The sequence below is a fragment of the Haliotis cracherodii genome, unplaced genomic scaffold (assembly GCF_022045235.1).
Source record: "Haliotis cracherodii isolate W230 unplaced genomic scaffold, xgHalCrac1.p SCAF_6, whole genome shotgun sequence".
In the NCBI taxonomy this organism is placed as follows: domain Eukaryota; kingdom Metazoa; phylum Mollusca; class Gastropoda; order Lepetellida; family Haliotidae; genus Haliotis; species Haliotis cracherodii.
The window spans coordinates 66,906,213-66,928,133 of NW_027266319.1; the positions used below are offsets into that span (position 1 = coordinate 66,906,213).

The 21,921-nt window shown below is 41.4% G+C and overlaps 1 protein-coding gene across 1 annotated transcript; it reads right to left on the bottom strand.

Moving 5' to 3' along the window:
• Positions 1-6,396: 6,396 nt before the first annotated feature.
• LOC139445300 (tRNA-dihydrouridine(20a/20b) synthase [NAD(P)+]-like) lies at positions 6,397-21,801 on the bottom strand. The gene is made up of 9 exons (XM_071226427.1): positions 21,679-21,801; positions 19,530-19,781; positions 18,632-18,753; positions 16,463-16,538; positions 12,289-12,330; positions 11,480-11,620; positions 9,505-9,713; positions 7,966-8,051; positions 6,397-7,255 (listed from the first exon to the last, which is right to left on the bottom strand). Exons 2-9 carry the CDS (start codon positions 19,685-19,687, stop codon positions 7,091-7,093), a joined length of 999 nt encoding a protein of 332 aa, XP_071082528.1. The 5' UTR covers positions 19,688-19,781; positions 21,679-21,801; the 3' UTR covers positions 6,397-7,090.
• Between the last annotated feature and the right edge of the window lie 120 nt (positions 21,802-21,921).

Consider the following 21,921-nt stretch of genomic DNA (forward strand, 5'->3'; position numbering starts at 1 on the left):
TCACAGATGTGTTCTAACCTGAGATAAACAACATGCGATGTCGGTATGTAGGTCTCTAAGTATAAATAAAAACATTTGTAGAACAGACAGATAGTCGCGTTTATTCAGTTTCTCGTCCTTGTGGTCCAGAGTACAATACAGTGAACAGAATAAAGCTGGTAGCTACGTGACTGACAGGGAATTTGCTAAATTAGCAACTCTTTGAAATCTTGTAGAATTAGTGTTCGATTAAGATGGCTACTGACTTAATAGTATGTACATCATTCGAGTTGAGAAAAGCGTACATCACTTGTTGATTAACATATGTATTTTCTGAATGTGGAAAATATTTCTTTCTTGGGGAAGGAAACGCATCGCAGATAAACAGAACATGGAAGTCAGATTTACAATATGTACAAATAATATTAAAATAGTCTATGTCTTTGTTCTTCCTTATATATTGTATTTGTAAACAATGTAAAGAGATTCTAAACGTCCACATCACTCACATGTGGGATCGATGACATGCATCAACCAAGTCAGCGAGCCTGACCACCCGATCCCGTTAGTCGACTTTTGCGACAAGCATAGTCGCCTTTAACGGCAAGCATGGGTTGCTGAAGACCTGAAGTCTGATGGCTTGAAGTGCACTTATCGAGTCTGATAGGACTGCCTTTGCTTCCGGAAGTTCCGGTATGAGTTTGAGTGCATGATGAATTGCCTCCAATTCAGCCGTGAATACTGACTGACCATCAGGCAGGCGAACTGAATGTGCTTGGGGTTTGGAGCTGTGGATGGATCCCGTAACCAGCACTTTTGGTGATAGGATTCTTGGATCCATCAGTGTATATATGGGCCCAGCTGTCCCAGGTAGTTTTTTAGCATTTTAGTGATAGCTACCGATCGTGGTAGGGTTGGGTTTTCTTTTTTAGTGACTTCTGATGTTAAAGCCAGAAGGGTGTAACCCTTTGTAATGACTTTCTGGAGGCTGAATGTCATCACAATTGTGACTTCGGATGAGTTCACGTACAAATATCCCAGATGGCTTTAGTGAGGGATTTTTTCGAGCTAGGGCTTCATCTCGAGTGTTTTTGTCTTGCCATATCTTTTTAACCAAAGGGTTTGATGTTCGTCCCCAGCTCAATAATATTGCCTGCTCTCTTCTTAGTTTCAATGGACCGCCTCCGTGGTCTAGTGGTAGAGCGTCCGCCCGGAGAGCGGAAGGTCCGAGGTTCGATCCCAAGCCGCGTCATACCAAAAGACGTTACAAGATGGTACTTGTTGTTACCCTGTCTGGCGCTCGGCATTAAGGGGCTAAAACAAGGACTGGTCGGCTCGAAGTCAGTATACTGTGTCTGAGAGGGGTGTTCATGTTAAACTGCGGCATGGTATCTCAGTGTGCTAGCACTAAAAATCGGCATCAGTCCTGACTAGTACAAGCAGCCACACAAACACACATACACGTCGCTATGTGTGCAATAATCTTGGACGCGACATTAAACCCCATTTCACCTCACCTTAGTTTCAATGGGTGTTCTCCCGTTTCTACTTGTAGTGCTACTAGTGAGGTGCCTGTTGCTGCACCTGTGGCCAGCATTAGGACTTTGTATTGTATTCTGTCTGGGCGGCTCAAGTCAGTATTTGATGCTACGTGAAAGGCTGAGAAGAGGCCCAGCTGAGTGTCCCTTGTTGTGCCACAAGATGTGCCTGAACTTGTCCGTAATATGTTCACGTCTTTTTGACATCTGTTTTCCACATATTCTATATGTTTGCGTGAAGTGAGGTGTTGATCAAGGATCACCCCAAGAAATATTGCGGATTTTTCGAATTTGATTGGTTTGCCTTTGAAGGAGACATGGGGTATCATAGCATCTTTCCCCCGGCGTTTGAATAGAACTCCCACAGTTTTTTCACTTGAAAGGATGAACCCCTATTTATTGCACCATTGATCTACTCCGTCCAGGGCTGACTGGAGTTTTTTTTTTTTTTCTGATTTGTGAAATATCTCTGTGCTTTACCCATATTGCTCCGTCATCAGCGAATTTAGAGGTTTGGGTAGGAGAGCTGACATGGTCAAAAAGATCATTGATCATGATGTTAAACAGGGTTGGGCTTATAATGCTGCCTTGCGGCGTGCCATTGTCCAGTGACATAGGATCAGATCAATTGTTCCCTATTCTAACTGATAGCTGTAATTTATTTTTTACTGTGAGTTAAGCTGTATAAACAGTCAATTTTTGTTGTCTTATCTACTGTGAAATGTTTTAATGAAATATCGGGACAGTCTATTTTTGACATAGGGGTGTGCCAAATCGCCTACATAAAACCTATTGGCGTATTGAAGCGTAGGCGAATTGGAGTGTAGGCGATATGGGAGTAACCCCCCGCAAAACAAGTCTTTGGTAGTTTGGGCCTACAGAGATATTTAGAACACAGAGCTTGGAACTATATATACTGTTGTATCGAAGCTAGACAGTAACATTGTATCTTTAATTTAATAATTCCTTATATATACCGTGGTCCTGTGGTAGAGCGTCCGCCCGGAGAGCGGAAGGTCCAGGGTTCGATCCCGGGCCGCGTCATACAAAAAGACGTTAAAAGATTGTACTTGTTGTTACCCTGTCTGGCGCTCGGCATTAAAGGGCTAAAACAAGGACTGGTCGGCTCGGAGTCAGTATACTGTGTCTGAGTGGGGTATTCATGTTAAACTGCGGCATGGTATCTCAGTGAGCTAGCACTATAAATCGGCATCAGTCCGGACTAGTACAAGCAGCCACACACACACATACACGTGCATGCACGTCGCTATATAAGTGCAATAATCTTGGACGCGACGTTAAACCCAATTTCACCTCACCTCACCTCCTTATATATAACGATAATATGTGTGTCGCAAACAGTGACGTTTTGCTTGACAACACTTACATAATACAGGGCGGTCGGATAGCCTAGTGGTTAATGCGTTCGCTCGTCACGCCGAAGACCGGGGTTCGATTCCCGACATGGGTAAAATGTGTGAAGGCCATTTCTGGTGTTCCCCGCAGTGATATTGCTGGAATAATGCTATAACCGTCGTAAAACCACACTCATTCGTTCACTCGCTTACATATAACTGTTTCCATGGAGACATTATGAAGATTATTTCCACAAATGCATATCACATTTTGCTGTACTTTGTGGTTTAAATAGAGGGCTTAATCTGTACGTAAGCCTACAGACTACTTCATGATATTTAAACACTGATAATGGAGATAGCCTTACAATACCTTTAAAAAAACACCTGTAGATAAATATATTTTGGAACACGTATTAATGTTGAGCATGTTTGGAAACATATGTCAGCTTTGACTTTTTTTTTAATACGTGTATGGTTTCTATTCTAAAGATTGTCTTGTGCAGACTCGATTATTTACAGACCGCCGTCATATTGCTTGAATATTGCTGAGCGCGTCGTTAAACAACAAACAAACAAACACAAAGAAGTGGTGTCTGTGAAGAGAAACTGAGAACTGTTGTCATACCTTTCTGTGATCAAATTGTAGTTGTTGTTGTTCGTTTAACGCCTCATTTAGCAATACTCCAGCTATATGACGGCGGTTTGTAAATAATCGAGTCTGGACCAGACAATCCAGTGACATCATGAGCATCGATCCACGAAATTGAGATACGATGACATGCATGAACCAAGTCAGCATGCCTGACCACCCGATCCCGCTAGTCACCACTTACGACAAGCACAGTCGCCTTTGACAGCAAGTACCCCGAATCTTCACGAGTCGATCAAATTGTAATTAAAATCGTACTAACTATCTTAGACAAATAAAAAATACACAGAGTCAGACAGGGATTATACGCCAATGATGTACTTTGATATCATAGAGATGCCACCCCTGAGACTTCGTTCCGACATAAGGTGCATATCTAAATCCATCAAAAGCTCAAGCTATGCACGCACGTACACCATTTTTAGCCTTGCGACCAATCTCGGACCTGATGACGTGGAGTGATGAGGCGGATCAAGCGAGAGTATTCAAGGGTTTTTACCCCTAAAATCTCAAACCTAGGAGGAAGGTGAGGTGAGGTGAAATGGGGTTTAACGTCGCGTCCAAGATTATTGCACTTATATGACGCTGTATATGCTCAAGCAGTCTGTTTACACCGTAATACCTCACGTGAACATGTGACAGGCATTGAAAGCATACAAGCACAGCAACTTCTTAAGCTAACATGAGGTGGGGTGAAATGGGGTTTAACGTCGCTTCCAAGATTATTGCACTTATATAGCGACGTGCATGCACGTGTATGTGTGTGACTGCTTGTTCTAGTCCGGACTGAGGCCGATTTATAGTGCTAGCACACTGAGATACCATCTAATCATGGTCACGAACTTTGTCCAAACCAAGTTTTTTCTGAAGCAGCGTGATGTTTCAAACGTTAAATTTAGCAAGGTTAAATCTACACGTAACCTAGCTCTACATTAAAAACACTATTCTACCATGACTAAATAAAACGCGAACTCTTTGGTGCTAGCAAATATATTGAGTGAAGCGGCATGGGTTGAGTCCAGTGTTTTGAGATTGTCGACTTTAATTACGGATTCACCGCCAACATCCTTCAAAAAAAATATGGCGCTGTATATGCTCAAGCAGTTTGTTTACACCGTAATACTTCACGTGAACATGTGACAGGCATTGGAAGCATATAAGCACAGCAACTTCTTAAGCTAGCATGAGGTGGGCACCCCTAAAGAAAACTAAGCAAGCTTTGCAAAGCTTTCGTTCTAGACCGCCGCGCGTCACCATTATGACGTCATATCGCTCATTGTGATGCCAACGTCACCATTATGACGTCATACTGCTCATTGTGATGCCAACGTCACCATTATGACGTCAAATCGCTCATTGTGACGCCAAACATATAACGTCAGTCACTGTCAGTAAAGCGCCAAATTCCAAGTTCTCTGTTGTCCCCAAAACATAAATATGTTCTCTCTGTTGATTTCTATGGTGTTTCCTGCACAAAATGTATTGCCACGCATCCTTTGAATTTTGTAGTAACCACAACTTTGCATTTTGTAACCTGTAATTGCAGGTATAATTTAAATACGCCTACTGACAATGACTAAAAAAAAGTACTATTCTAGGAACATTAGCTTCTGCGGTGATGTGGCGTCAAACCAGCGGTTTCAATCAGAGGGGGTTTATTGTGATTTAAAAGCCCCTGATTGACCAATCAGAATCGAGTAATTTCCAAATTCATGGTAGAATAGGGCTTATGTTCCCCTAAAAAGAACAAAATAATGCAACTCAAAATGAATTGTGTTATTGTAATTCATTTTGTGTGTTTTCCGCAAATACGAACCTTATCTGGAGCACTGGGTGGACCTGTACACGTTTTCTAAAATGAACAAGCAATGGCATAGTGCTGACAGACCAAGGACCACATCTAGGATTCGAACCTAGAACCACCACATACTCACACACTGGGGACATATAGCCTCAGTGGCCCCTTATACTGTTGGGCCATCAACCACTGATTTTTCCAGAAAAGAAGTAATAAAACAAGAATTGATTACTATTTTTTTATACTCACAACATATATATATATATATTTAGTTTGCCCTGATTATGTTTCTAGGTTTGTCAGCATCATACCCGTGCTCGTGGGTTTCACCGAACAGGTAAATGTCTGAGACCTGCATCACTTCGGGCTTTCCTCCCACATTAAGCTGACACGCCGTGATATAACTGGAATACTGTTAAAACCAGCGTTAAACCCAACTCACTCACTCACTCACACACTGTCTGTATAACATATAAGCATTTATACATGAAAACAGAACATAAATAGCAGTGAAGTTGATAAAAAAAAACAATGTTTTTAAAATGTGTACAATAGAATGATCTTATGTCAGTGACGATACCCGATAGGGCTGTGAGGGGTAGCTCGAATACACGGGGCGGGGGAGTATCGAGTAGTACCCACAGGACTACCCAGTTAGTCACATGATATATTGTTTAACGACAACAATTATCTAAAACTCCATGGTTACACTACAAGTACTAATGTTCGCATTTCTTTCTGACTATGCACACATTCCTTCTGACTTTCATGTTTGAATAAATATACAACTTCTGTCAACTTCAGTGTATGCATGACCAAATCGTTTAACTAAGACGTTTACATCTAAATACATTTTTCACAGTATGGTGATTTTGTACCTATCTCTTAATTGAGAGCGGGTATCCGGGTAAGGTAGGGAAATAGGGGTATGGGGACTCGATAGTAAATTTAGACTCGTCCCAGCCCTAACACCCAAAATCTGCCATACATCCTTCTAGTCTACAACCATACAATCATAAAATCAACAAAGCCCTTTCCATATTCATGAGAAATCTATTCATGTCTATTGTACAATTCTGACTATATCGTGAGCATGTGTATATGAATGACTATGAAATAGTAATGATTCGTTTAAATCATATGCATCTATACATTATACAAGATACATAATTCCCTTGATCCATTCAACCCCAAACATTACGTCCAAACGAAGGTCGCTGCATGTGTGCTAATAATTATAGAGTGAAAAGCAGCCATTCCCACGATATGGCATATTACTTACAGTTGTGAAGGAGATATTTTTTTATCACTTCTTAGGTATTTGCACACAGGAAGCTATCTTCATTAATTAATCAATCAATATTTCGTCATTCTATTAAGAGTGGCGAGGGCTGACTCTCTGTCACAATGTAGACAATCTGAATAGTGGCTGATTAACAATGACCTGAACAGTTTTATATTCTGGTGCTACGCTACTACTCTCCAGAATGAATTAATTTCAAGTTTACAGTGTTTTCGATTCAAGTCCTCGGTCATTACCCTGAACAATGGGAGGAAACTATGGTGCACTTCCGACACCAGTTATCAAAATACAGGATGGTGTCCACAGTGGTTGTCTGGTGGCGCCACAGTTGGTGTCAAAGCCCATGGTAGTCAGCTTCTGGACCTGGGATAGTTGTTCTTGGACCCGCTGTGGATGACGTGAGAAGCCTGATGCCAGAACCCGTAGTAGTGCCAGAACCCGTAGTAGTGCCAGATGTAGCTGGTGTCAGGAGACGCTGTAGTTGGTGTTGAGGAAGTCGAGGACGGATGACATGCTGGTGAGGGAGTTGAAGTAGCGCCGCTCCGCCCGACACAGGTTCTGCTCAAGCATGTACATGAGGTGGTGGTGGAAGTTGGAGAACGGTGCTCCCAGACTCAGCCCCAGGTCCACCTACAAGCAGACACTGTAAGTTGCAGCAGCATCACGAGGGGTACATGGGGTTTTATGCGTCCCTCGTTAGGTTTTATACCACTCGCCTCCGGCTCAAACTTATCTTACCGACATGTTTTAAAATGACATTGAAAAAGAATGAAAACAAACTAAAATTTGATAGAAAGCAGCTGTTTGATTGAGATGAGGTAACTTGTGTTATATCACGTGACTTACATTGACTCGGAAAAAATGCACAGCCTTTTGCTTGGAAGTGGGGTTGAGGGATTTATTCTGCCTCTCAGCAAAAATAGTTCAGCCTGATTTGCTCGTGGCGGGGTAAAAGGGATTTAATCACCCGCTGAGAAATGTATTTCCCTTAAAGACGAGAAACATCCTAAGGGATGCAACAAGTGAGTAAATGTTTGTTTGTTTGTTTGCTTGTTTGTTTGTTTGTTTGTTTGTTGTCTAACGCCACACTCAGCAATATTCCAGCTATATAACGGCGGTCTGTAAATAATCGAGTCTGGACAGGACAATCCAGTGATTGACATCATGAGCAAATGTATCTGAGAGAGTAATATGTGTTTCATTAGAGTACAGATGGAGGCCAGACATCACCGAGATGAACAACAGCATTATCCTACTGAGGATCTTTAGCACGTTCGGGACTTTAGCAACATATTCCATATAGGAGACGGCAACCATGACAGTGAGACGAGGACACCTACCCACTCCCTGACACACTGCAGGGGGGTCTCCTTGTGGCCGGCATACATGGCGGGGTTAGACAGCATGCCCCGCGCCGACATCACACCTGCAACAGCATCGCAACAACATTTTCAACATCAACATCACAACATCATCACATCACAAACACCAAATCACAATCTACTCCTGTCTTGTCACAGACATCAACTCACCATCTACTGTCTTGTCACAGACATCAACTCACCATCTACTCCTGTCACAGACATCAACTCACCATCTACTCCTGTCACAGACATCAACTCACCATCTACTCCTGTCACAGACATCAACTCACCATCTACTCCTGTCTTGTAACAGACATCATCTCACTATCTACTCCTGTCACATACATCAACTCACCATCTACTCCTGTCACAGACATCAACTCACCATCTACTCCTGTCACAGACATCAACTCACCATCTACTCCTGTCACAGACATCAACTCACCATCTACTCCTGTCTTGTAACAGACATCATCTCACCATCTACTCCTGTCACAGACATGAACTCACCATCTACTCCTGTCACAGACATCAACTCACCATCTACTCCTGTCACAAACAACTCACCATCTACTCCTGTCTTGTCACAGACATCAACTCACAATCTACTGTCTTGTAACAGACATTATCTCACCATCTACTCCTGTCACAGACATCAACTCACCATCTACTCCTGTCACAGATATCAACTCACCATCTACTCCTGTTACAGACATCAACTCACCATCTACTCCTGTCACAGACATCAACTCACCATCTACTCCTGTCTTGTCACAAACAACTCACCATCTACTCCTGTCTTGTCACAAACAACTCACCATCTACTCCTGTCTTGTCACAAACAACTCACCATCTACTCCTATCCTGTCACAGACATCAACTCACCATCTACTCCTGTCACAGACATCAACTCACCATCTACCCCTGTCTTGTCACAAACAACTCACCATCTACTCCTGTCTTGTCACATACATCAACTCACCATCTACTCCTGTCTTGTCACAAACAACTCACCATCTACTGTCTTGTAACAGACATCAACTCACCATCTACTCCTGTCTTGTCACAAACAACTCACCATCTACTCCTGTCTTGTAACAGACATCAACTCACCATCTACTGTCTTGTAACAGACATCAACTCACAATCTACTCCTGTCATAGACATCAACTCACCATCTACTCCTGTCACAGACATCAACTCACCATCTACTGTCTTGTAACAGACATCAACTCACCATCTACTGTCCTGTCACAGACATCAACTCACAATCTACCCCTGTCTTGTCAGCAGACATCAACTCACCATCTACTCCTGTCTTGGCCCAGACATCAACTCACCATCTACTCCTGTCTTGTAACAAACATCAACTCACAATCTACTCCTGTCTAGTCTTAAACATCAACTCACCATCTACTCCTGTCTTGTCACAAACATCAACTCACCATCTACTCCTGTCTTGTCACAAACATCAACTCACAATCTACTCCTGTCTAGTCTTAAACATCAACTCACCATCTACTCCTGTCTTGTCACAGACATCTAACACATCATCCATGGACTTGATGTCGCCATTGGCAACCACAGGTATGTTGACGCTCTCCTTGATGGTCCTGATGGCGTCGTAGTGGACAGGTTGGCAGCGTTCATCCTTCGTACGACCATGGACGGATATGAACGAGGCCCCGGCTCTCTCAACCTTCTGACAGAGGTCCACTGTATCCCTGGGAAGGAAGGCACAAGGTTTAACGAGACACACAAATGTAGAGAAGCAGAAAAATTATATACTGCGTCCAAACTCCCGAGGGATGCATAATAACATTCATTCTACCTACATCACATCAAGAGCAGTTATGGGTGTCTGTTATTTCATCCTCAATCATGACCACTGTCCACATGATCATTGATTCTGTCCAGGCTCTAAAGTAATTATCTAAAGATACAGTACACTACATCATTCCATTACTTCACAGGACCCTCATCAGAGCTCCAGATAAGCTTTTGGTGTTGTGGGTATTTTACCCATGCATTTTAAAATCACTGGGTATCAGTGATTCTATCTTGGTATTCAAATTTCTGTTACCCACTAGTTTTTACACATGTTGGTATTTAAGTTAAATATTTAAAAACACTATTCATCTAGTCCCTGCAAACTGGTGTTGTATGGGTTCGAGAGCTTTATAGGACCCAAAAATACCACGATACTTCCACAAGAAAGTGTGATGGCAAATGATCATGATGTAACTGTCATCGTGGAGTTTGGCAAGGTTGACGGAATGCCCGTTTATAATTTCAAAATAAGTTGCTGATTTGCTAATCGAATACGCAGAGTTACTTCACAATATTTTGATGACAAGCACAAGTTTCATTTTTGTAGTGTATCTGTAAAGTTCATTGCGTATTTGATATGCTTGGATTTTATTTTACTGCGTATTTCTGCATTTCTGATGCGTATTTCACGCAGATACGCAGCTTATCTGGAGCTCTGCATCATATTGCTTACAAGGACTCCTGGATCCCGACTTTTGAAAATCAAGGTAAAACCCAGCAGGTATATCCCAGGCGGGTCCGTGACCAACAACCATGTACGTGGTCACGATGGTCGATATAAACTTCCAATTAGAAGCAATCCAAACTTGCCATTATGCAGAACCTAATCATTTGCTAGCTGTCTCAACTGAGTGAGTGAGTGAGTGAGTTGGTTTAACTCTGCTTTTAACAGTATTCCAGTTATATCACGGCGTGTCAGCTTAATGTGGGAGGAAAGCCCGAAGTGATGCAGGTCTCAGATGTTTACCACTTCGGTGAAACCCACGAGCACGGGTATGGTGCTGACAAACCTAGAAACATAATAGGGGCGAACTGGCATTCGAACCCACAATCAGAGGTTTCTGGAGTGTTCAAGGGACGCAACTCTGCACAGCGAATTGCGTCGCCTTAGACGACTGGGACACCCGTGCACCCCTATCTCAACTGAACTCTACAGATGAGTTTATTGTTTACGGAGACTAAAACCAGTCTATAAAAGAGGAGTGCATGTAGTGAGTGAGTGAATTAAAATATTATGCCTCATAGGCATATTTCATCCATATAGCGACGAGAACAAGTTGATATATGTACAATTGATTCATGAATACAAAGTAATATTTGAAATACATATTTTATCATAACAATATTATTTACAACTGTAGGGAGTGAATGGAAGGAACACTCTGGCATGCACTCAAATCTCACAATAAATCAAACTTTTTTTCTCCTTTCATCATCCACCCGACAACACATTATTAATACCAACAACACCAATATTTTGTTTCCAAAATATCGGAAAACCACACTATCAAGAAGGATGAATTTAGGTTGTCATATTCCCCACAAGGTATTGAGTAACTTCTTACACATGAATGACAGTGTATGACTTGGTATGACACGACACACAGTTCCATGTGCATTGTGGGTTTAAGTGCGGACAGACAACAACTCCTCAAATTACCTGATATTTTTATGGATTCGTATCTTCACTGACACTGTAAATTCTTCCTGAGGTACCCTGGCTCTTGCTTCCTTCACGATGTCACACATCAGCTCGGGTTTGTTGATGAGGCAGGCTCCGTAGCCATCAGCCATCGCCCATCTGGAGGAGAACAATGTCACACAGGTCTTTGATAGACATTTAGAAGTTGGAAGAACACAAACACATGAAACTTTAATGATTGTAACAGGACAGCTTAAAACATATTACTCCTAATCACATTGTCAGCCCTCATCCAGTTAGAAGTACCATATTCGACGTAATAAGTGCCCAGAGTGTTCTCAAAATTAGAAATAGGGGGCTCTTATTAGAATATTATTTTGGTAAAAAAGACAGAGTTGAAAGATTGTTAATTTCGTGGTTTATGCTGACGGCCTGAAATGTTCATATACGACAGATAAATTTTTCCAGATTTTAATTGCCTATAATTAAGGGTGCATATAACACACGAGTGCGTATTATACACGAATAAATAAGTCTTGTGTACATTGATCAATCGGAAGGGGTGCTAATTGGGATTGTTCACTAGCCAATATATTAGCAAATATCGCCGTGGGCACTTATTACGTTGAATACGGTAATTTATTCCTTGAAAGCATAAACATGATCCGTGCCAACATTAAGTGTAGCAGGGAATATAATATGATTATGAAAACCACAACATCTCGACTGAATGTAGCTTGCAAAACAAACAATTAATTGAATCAGAATAAACAGCAGGCAGGTCATGCACCTTTCGTCTGCCACACATGGAATCCACACATATTTACCTTTGAGGACAGCCACAGTTGAGATCAACACCATCGGCATATCTTGAATAGAAAACCATCACAGTAACGTTATACTTAAACACAGCAGATCCAAGTCAGTATAGAAGTGCTCTTATACTCAAAAGCATGGTGACTGCAGAGTTTTATAGGATGCACATAAGCAGAGTTACAGATAAACTGCGTATTTGCATTAAAAAAAAACCAAACTATTCAAAACCCAATTACTTTCATTTACCTTGCGTACAGAAACGCATGCATTAAATGGAAAACGCAATTGTTTGAAAACAGCAAGCGTAAATACCGATAAAATGTTTTCAGCATGCGTACAACAGAGTTAATTTGCGACACAATTACGAGCTAATTTACTTTCCAAGTCAAGCCTCTACTTAGGACAGTAATATACATCTTAAACATTATTTCATTATTTTTTTTAAAATCATGCTGTGATGAATAGATGAGTGAAAATATATCAGTTACCCAAAGAAAAATGTCATAACCCAATTAAAATAGAAACCCTAGAGTAAAAACTCAATGGCTCAAAAAGATATCTGGAGCTCTGACATATGTGAAGAATGGATGCAGAGAACAAATAAACTGCATCCTGAAAGATGCACAAAGATTTATGATACAGTACAGCAACAGCAATTATGGGTGTCTGTTATTTCATCCTCAATCATGACCACTGTGCACATGATCATTGATTCATTCCAGGTTCTAAAGTTATTACTGTAAATCGGCATCTATGAAGCGACCCCACTAGAGGCGAATATAAAAAATATTGCATAAAATTTAAAAAATAGATTACAAACATAATTCCAGATATATGATGAACATTTCTTATAACCAGACAGTGTAATTACATGACCAGTTTGCGTACTCCAGTACAGATTTGTTGACATGTTATTTCCGGTGTTACGTGCTCACAGTAATGTCTTTGTGCTGGGGAAAAAAACATCAAAACACTTCAACCCTGTGTATAAGACGACCCCCCTTGAATGCCCCCTAATTTGAGGTACGGAAAAATTGCCTTATACACAGCGATATACGGTATCAAAATGTCGGGTGCCGAATCACCGGTAGATTCCAAGAATCTAAGAAAACGTGTGTACAGCTGATTGCTGTTTCCGGCTTGGTTTACGAGAAAATACACAGGGTAATCTTAATCCCTGGATGTAAAACAATGCCTTATAGAACAAAAAAATACAATCTAAATGGTAGATCAATATTCAAATTTGTTCTGACCAAGTTTCTTATCACCGTTCATTTACCGGAATTCGCTGAAGTTGTACGGTGTATTATTGTTTCTGCCCATAATATTCAAATTTCTATTTTTTCAAAATACTGAATCTGCTAGATGGGGTGCGCATTATACTCAGGTGCGCACTATACTCAAGAAAATATGGTACACTATGCCATTTCGTTACTTAACAGGACCCTTATATTGCCTGCAAGGACCCTAAAAATAATTATTGAGGTTCCCTGGACCCAACTTTTGTCAGTCAACTGCAACTGTGACAGGTTCTTCACATTGTGTCGCTTCACACGCACACACCTCAACACTGGTCTGTTTTCTGTGAAGATGTAAAGCATACTACTAGTCACGAACTGAGCTCAAGACAGATCTCCATAAATTTCAGTTTTATTATTCAACAAAAGTTTGATTAAGTTCTGCCTTGCAATTAAAGTGTTCTTACTGTTGTTTACTCAGACACAGACTACTTTCCTGTCAGTTATTCCCACTGAAAGATGCACAACAGTTGGGAGGGAGAGGCATCATTTGAGGAGTGACCATAGTGAGGTGAGGTGAAATGGGGTTTAACGTCGCGTCCAAGATTATTGCACTTATATAGCGACGTGCATGTACGTGTATGTATGTGTGTGGCTGCTTGTACTAGGCCGGACTGATGACGATTTATAGTGCTAGCTCACTGAGATACCATGCCGCAGTTTAACATGAATACACCACTCAGACACAGTATACTGACTCCGAGCCGACCAGTCCTTGTTTTAGCCCCTTAATGCCGAGCCTCAGACAGGGTAACAACAAGTAACATCTTTAAACGTCTTTTGGTATGACGCGGTCGGGGATCAAACCCCGGACCTTCCGCTCTCCGGTGGGACGCTCTAGACCACGGAGGCGGTCGGAGTGACCAAGGAAATTTGTTCCTGACCCCGCACTAAAACCACGAAAAACAGCATCCAGCTTCCGAAGCCTGTCTTGTAAGGTGCTTTGTTACGTCCACCCAGGCATATAGGAACTAGTCCATATCCAGGGAATTATCTACATCTGATCAGAGTCTGATATTCGGCACCAAGTCTGCAGCAAAGGTCAATACAAAATCCTACTCTGGAACTAAACATTTCGAAAGTAATGATGCTATATACTGTAAATCTTGAAATTAACGCGAGCGTGAATTAAATGTGAAAAATGCGAGTGTCTTTGCTTGCATTATTAAACATCGCATTTATATCAACAATAAGACATTTGGATAGCAGAAATACCAACTTAGACATACGCTGAAAACAAACAACTATGTATTCCACATCACTGTTTAATGAGCAGCACTTGTAATAAGTATATAAACAATGTATATAAAACACTAATTACATCCTGTGAATTGTCACTGCTGAGGTCGAGACAAGCGTTCTACTCACTCATGTCATCAGTGATCACACCTGCAAGTCCAGACAGATGCCACCCATACAACACAGTGTCTTTGCTCTTTGTGACTGCATCAAAGGCCGACACGAGCCAGCGCTCATGTATTGTTTTAGCGGAAGTACTCTACTCAGCGCTAATAATCGGTGCTATTTGGTGTGTGATTGGATCAATGTAAGGTTGGATTAAGGTGAGGATTCTCCTGTAAACCTGACAGAGGACATTTTGTTTAGATATAAATCCACTGATGCTTGAGAGGAGGGTGTGTCGCATTCATATTGAGTCACATTTTTGGCTAGGGGCCAGCGGTTCTTTTGGAGACGCATTAATTTCCAGATATAAGGTAGTCGTAACTATTGTTGTGTTTTGTTTCACTGACAGCAAGACCGATAAAGTGGGGGAGACCTTAGTCAGTTAATGTTTAGTTTAACATTATTGCATTGAAAGTAATATTACATGTATATTAAAAAGTTAAAATACCTTCAAATATAAGAAAAAAATATCTTTTCAAAAATCACACATATTCAACATATTACCATGACTCTTATGAATCACCAGATATAAAAAGAAGGCTAATGCCTCATTTGATAAATGATTCTACCTTAATTCTGTTAAATACTTGATTTTGATTGGTCAGTTTCTGTGAACACAGCAGACTAATCTGGAGTGGATTGTTTGTGATATTATGACTGTTTTATCTCCCACATATACAGTGAGTGAGTGAGTTGGGTTTAATGCCGCTTTTAACAGTATTACAGTTATATCACGGCGTGTCAGCTTAATATTGGAGGAAAGCCCGAAGTGATGCAGGTCTCAGACGTTTACCACTTCGGTGAAACCCACGAGCACGGGTATGGTGCTGACAAACCTAGAAACATAATCGGGGCGAACCGGGACTCGAACCCACAATCGTAGGTTTCTGGCGTGGCCAAGGGACACAACTCTGCTCAGCGAATCGCGGCGCCTTAGATGACTTGGCCACCCGTGCCCCCCCTCCCCCCCCCCGCTTATAGAAGTTATAACACTGTTGTACTTCTGTATGACTTGTTGTATGATCAAAAAAGGTAATTCATTTCTACAGAAATCTGACTCGACAGTCAGTCTTGTATCTTCAAGTCACTTCAAATTTCAAAATGGGTCAATCTCGTACAAAGTGTAAGAACCCGCCCATCCCCATCATTCCAAACATGACAATTATTTTAACAGTTTTGGGTAACAGATTCAGGATAACATACATTAACTATCAGGTCGAGACCTGGACTCGATATGTTCACCCTGGAGTCCCCCTTTAAATGTGCTCTGCATTTGGTGCACATGCACCATGCTGGAGTCCCCCTTTAAATGTGCTGCTGCATTTGGTGCACATGCACCATGTGGGAGTCCCCCTTTAAATGTGCACCACACTGCACATCAAACAGGGTACATGACAGCACTTGTGCCTTATGAAGTGTTCTGTTTAACATCTACAGACGGTACACAGTGGCACCTTGACACACACTCAACATTAATACATACGGGGAAACGACTTCTGCAGCATCAGCAAAATCTTTGGGTTTACTTGCAGCAAACTGTACAATCAGGGGGCGGTCACCTGCAAAACACACTCAGTGAGATCATCCTCAGTGGTCAAGTGTATTATATCTCTATGTTGATTAATACCCTGGGCTTATTCGCCGTGATAGCCCAGTGAAGATTCTGGTTCGACTGTCAGGGCAATACGGATTGCACTCATTCAACTTACTCTCGAAAGCGTGAGTAGTCCTGTGCTCAGATTTAGAAAGGATTGATAGAAGTGGCAAAGTGGCGATGGCACATTCGGAGAATGAGTCCTGTAGGGCTGAAACGGTATCCCGGGACACAGATGCATCGCGATTCACTCCATACGATACCTGCACGATTTGTCAGGTGCTTTATCTAGATTTTTTATGATATGTTTTTTTCAATAAACTTTTATCCCAGATACGTTTAAAATGTGTTTTAATGAATTTCAAATTCGAATCGAGTCTTCGAAAACACAGCAGCTATTCTAGCATTGTATATCAGAAGCAGTTCAAGATTTCTGATAGGCTGAGCGGTCCCTTACTCCAACAGGTCGGAAAAAGCAGGCACTTGTCCTTTGCTAGAGAAACCACCGGGGACTTACTATGAAAATGGCAAGTTACTGGTACTTATCTACCAAATGGCAGATGATTCATTAAGTTAAAATACTCATTGCAGTATATATATGTTTTATGACTCATGAACATTCATTCACTTTTATTTAATTTTTCATTTTAATAAACTAAGTTTTATTCATTTATCTCTTGTCTTCTCTTGTCACTATGTGTATTGTAGCGTATCGAGATACGTATCGAATCATGATGTAAGTATCGAGATACGTATCGTATCGTGACCTAGGTGTATCGTTGCAGCCCTAACATCCTGTGAATTTATCAAAGTATAATGGAGATATAATCATGATAATACAATGGATAATCGAGGATGCAATGACAGTATTAATACTTCCACTTATATGCACTTAAATGAACTGACATCATGTACGAGCAATTGCTTGTGGAAAGGGTGACATCACGTGTATCGATCATGTGTGTTAAATTTCAACCTCGCAGACGATATTCGTCACCCGAGTAGAAAATGAGACCTCTTGCCAACATTGTCACATCCTCCGTCCACAATGCACTCACGACAGCAACATGTTATCATTAAGGGTCAAAAGGTCGAGTGTCATGAGTGAGAGAGTGAGTGAGTGAGTGAGTGAGTGAGAGTATGGTTTTACAAAGCTTTTAGTATTATTCCAGCATTGTTTGATCGGCATTACTTAGAAGTAGACCGACGACAAAGTAGACACAATTTATGGATTACAACTTCCTTAACAGTAAAGGCGATGTTTAGGTATAGATCTGTATGCAGTTGTCAAGCACGGCATAAGGAGCTATACCAAAATGTAGTCTGTATAGTAAATAAAGTTGTTATCCATAAATTGTGTTCACTTTATAATATTCCAGCAATATCACGATGGGGGACATCAGAAATGGGCTTCACACATTGTACCCATCTGGGGAGTCGAACTCGGATTTTCGGTGTTACGAGCGAACACTTTAGCCACTAGGCTACCCGACTGCCCCCTTAAGTGTCATGATGGGATAAAGCACATGGGATATAACGTCACACTGACGTCTTCTCGAAAACAACATATGATGTCATCCATTGTCCACAACATCGAAAATTGATAACAACACATCATGTTAACAATAGACAGGCTTCAGTGAAGTTTATCTGTTGGGTTGGTTGTTTGTTTGTTTGTTTGTTTGTTTGTTTGTGTTTAACACCACACTCAGCAATATTCCAGCTCTATGACGGCGGTCTTAAATAATCGTGTCTGGACCAAACAACCCAGTGATTGACATCATGAGCATCGATGCACGCAATTTGGATATGATGACATGCATCAACCAAGTCAGCGAGTCTAACCACCCGATCCCGTTAGTCGTCTGATACGACAAGCATAGTCGCCTTTTACGGCAAGCATGGGTTGCTGAAGACCTATTCTACCCCGGATCTTTACGGCAAGCATGGGTTGCTGGAGACCTATTCTACCCCGGATCTTCACGTGTCTGTTGTGTTGACATTTCAAGTTTCTAATATAGGTTCTAAATGGTAAAATAATTTGTCACTGAGACTTACGTTGACACGTTGTGAAGTCACTGTCCCTGGCCTTCTGGGACTGTATGAAACTGTCAGAGATGATCATGGGGGTGAAGGCCACGTCGCAGTCGTACTTCCTGACCAGCAGCCGGAAGGGGAGCCTGAGAACACGAGGATGACACATCAATACATTGGATAACAGTTCTTATGCCCATGATTCCACCTTGAGATGTGAGGTAATTGTATGTATACATGTTTCCCACTTACGATAAGACCAGTTATAGTCTGGAAGGTAATTTAAGGTACCGACGTTTACTGCAATGTCTGAAATACTATCGGACCTACTCCAGTCAAAGTTGGTATGAGATTATTGGGAATCACGCACGCACGAATATGGTGTTATCGTTGGGCGTCTCAACGTGCGGGATTCCCGTGCAACCTTTCGAGTTGAGTTGATTGGTTCAACTGTGTCATATGGCCCTGTGACGCAGGGGTAGCATTATGCAGATGGCTGTTTTAATGAATGCTCATTCCACCCGTGACGAACAGGTCTGGTTGTTGATGAAATATAGTGATAGCTAAATAGACAGATTTTTTATTCATGCATCGATTGTCTTTAAATGTAATATCCAGTTATGTATGACTGTTTAATAATCTCAGACCAACTTTGACTTAAGTAGGTCCGATGTTTTTTTCAGATATTGTAGTAAACGTCGGTACCTTCTCTGTTGTTTCTGAGCGCTATGGCATCCACACCCAAAGCGAAGATAATCGAAGAAACATTTGTGTTCTGTGTGGGTTTCCATTTGTCTTAAAATCAAACTTTCTGAATCGAGAATAAAGGATTCTTAGCAGGTGTCCTCATATCTACATAAAGTGAGGTATCAGATTGGATTAAAAGACTGTAAAGAGAAAGCAGTATGATTGAAATACTTACTTGGAGTATCTGACCATGGGGGCACACATCTTGACCACTTTCTTCTCAGAAAACAGTTCAAGTGGTTTCTTCCATGTAAATTCTTTTTCCAGATCGCCATGGTTACCATTGTCACAGCCCAGGGTAACACCGGACATTTCTGTCCTTAAATTTTCCATACTCGTGGACTACTGGAGCAGGTGTTGTCTACGTCTTCCTCATGTTCCCCCTCAATCATTCCCCATCACAAGGAACACCTGTCATCTGTAACACCTGCAGCAACACAAAATACATTGCTTCAGTAAGTTGCAGGGGGCACGGGTGGCCCAGTCGTCTAAGGCGCTAGATTCACTGTACAGAGTTGCATCCCTTGGGCACGCCAGAAACCTATGATTGTCGGTTCGAATCCCAGTTCACCACGATTATGTTTCTAGGTTTGTCAGCACCATACCCATGCTCGTGGGTTTCAACGAAGTGGTAAACGTCTGAGACCTGCATCACTTCGGGCTTTCCTCCCACATTAAGCTGACATGCCGCGATATAACTGGAATACTGTTAAAAGCGGCGTTAAACCCAACTCACTCACTCACTAAGTTGCAGTGCAAGTGGTGACATAGACTGTCACAGACAGAAGTCTGACACAGTTACAGCATATGTACAGCTTGAAGTGATTAACATGTGTTGCCATGGTTGCTGTTGGTTTGTTGTTTGACGTCACACTCAGCAATATCCTTGCTATATTAGGGCAGTCTGTAAATACTCGAGTCTGGACAAGACAATCCAGTGATTGACATCATAAGCATCGATCCCCGCAATTGGGATACAATGACGTCTATCAACCAAGTCAGTAAGCCTGACCACCCGATCCTGTTAGTCGCCTCTTACGACAAGCATAGTCACTCTTTAGGGCAAGCATGGTTTGCTGAAGATCTATTAAGCCTGGGTCTTCACAGGTATTACCGTATTCGACGTAATAAGCCAAATTCGTCCAGGGCGCTCTCAAAATTAGAAATAGGGGGCTCTTATTAGAATGTTATTTTGGCGAAAAAAACAGAGTTGAAAGATAAATTTCGTGGTTTATACTGACAGCCTGAAATGTTTATGTACGACAGATATATTTTTCCAGAATTAAATGCCCATAATTAAGGGTGCATATAACACATGAGTGCGTATTATACGCGAATAAATAAATCTTGTGCATATTGATCAATTGGAAGGGGTGCTAATTGGGATTGTTCACTAGCCGAATACGGTACTTATAAGTGAATCAGGTTCAACATATCTAGTATGGTCAGCCTACCATAGAAGGAAAATATAACTTAACTTAAATTTAAAGCAAAGATGTTTTGTGGGATTTAAGGGCACAGTGTGAATGATGCAGGCAAGGGCCGCCACGCAATGGTCCTACCGCAGATCCATTACACGTTTACAGTCCCTATCGTGGGTCAAGCTGTTCCACCACCGAGTAAGGCAGACAGGACCCAAACTAAAGATCCTGTCACTCCCCTCGCGTAAAGAGTTGGCAGAATTTGGCTTTGGACCTCTCTATATTTAACAGGCACCCAAATTGTCATACCAACACCAGCATTTGCACAACTAAAGCCCCATTTGAACAATAGCCACCTTACAATATTATACCAAATTTAATAATCAAATATTTATATCAAATTTAGATAACAGTAATCAGAATATCATACATGTACAAATGAATAATATTGTGCTGACATACCCTGCAATCATGGACACTACCTCTGCGATTCGAACCCACTGACAATGCTATTGATTGCAACAACTAGGACCATTGGACCTCATCCATTTAATGTTTTTTTACCTGCTCCCGAATGATGGATCATAACAGATCCTACTGGCCATGGGGCAATTAGTAGGTAAAACCGGTGAAATACACTGTGTTATAACTGACTGATGAAACTGACAACTAATTATATATAATAAATATATGTAAAAACTTGAAATGAAATGAAATGAAAACAAATATATACAAGTTCTACACCAGCCACGGAAACATCTGTGGCAACTTGACACTCGTAAAACCAAGACCAAATTTCCTGATTCACTGATCAGCTGTGACTCTACTGTCGTATGAGGCAGTTATAGCCCACATGCAAAAAACAGAGACATCGGCAAGAGTACATTTCGAACTTTATCTTACATTAATATGTGGTGCTATAGTAACGAACTGCAAATTCCAAACAAGTTGATTCAGATTATGACCAGATAACGTTTCTGCAGTTGTGGAACTGCAGGCCACATGGTTGTGTTGTCTTTTTTAGAAACGTCCTTCACCTTCATGGACAAATCTTTTTCAGGGAACGCTTAGAGGTGTTTTTGTGCGAACATGTTGCCTTCATAATTTGATTAAATTTAATGTCATTACATGAAAGACCGGCATTGA

What these genes read in the sequence shown, in the direction of transcription:
- LOC139445300 (XM_071226427.1), bottom strand. Translation starts at nt 19,687, where the DNA reads ATGGAAAATTTAAGGACAGAAATGTCCGGTGTTACCCTGGGCTGTGAC. An exon ending in TGACTTCACAACGTGTCAAC is followed by an intron (nt 16,539 to 18,631) that starts GTAAGTCTCAGT and finishes TGTGTTTTGCAG; the next exon opens with GTGACCGCCCCCTGATTGTA. An exon ending in TGCAGTGTGTCAGGGAGTGG is followed by an intron (nt 7,256 to 7,965) that starts GTAGGTGTCCTC and finishes GTCTGCTTGTAG; the next exon opens with GTGGACCTGGGGCTGAGTCT.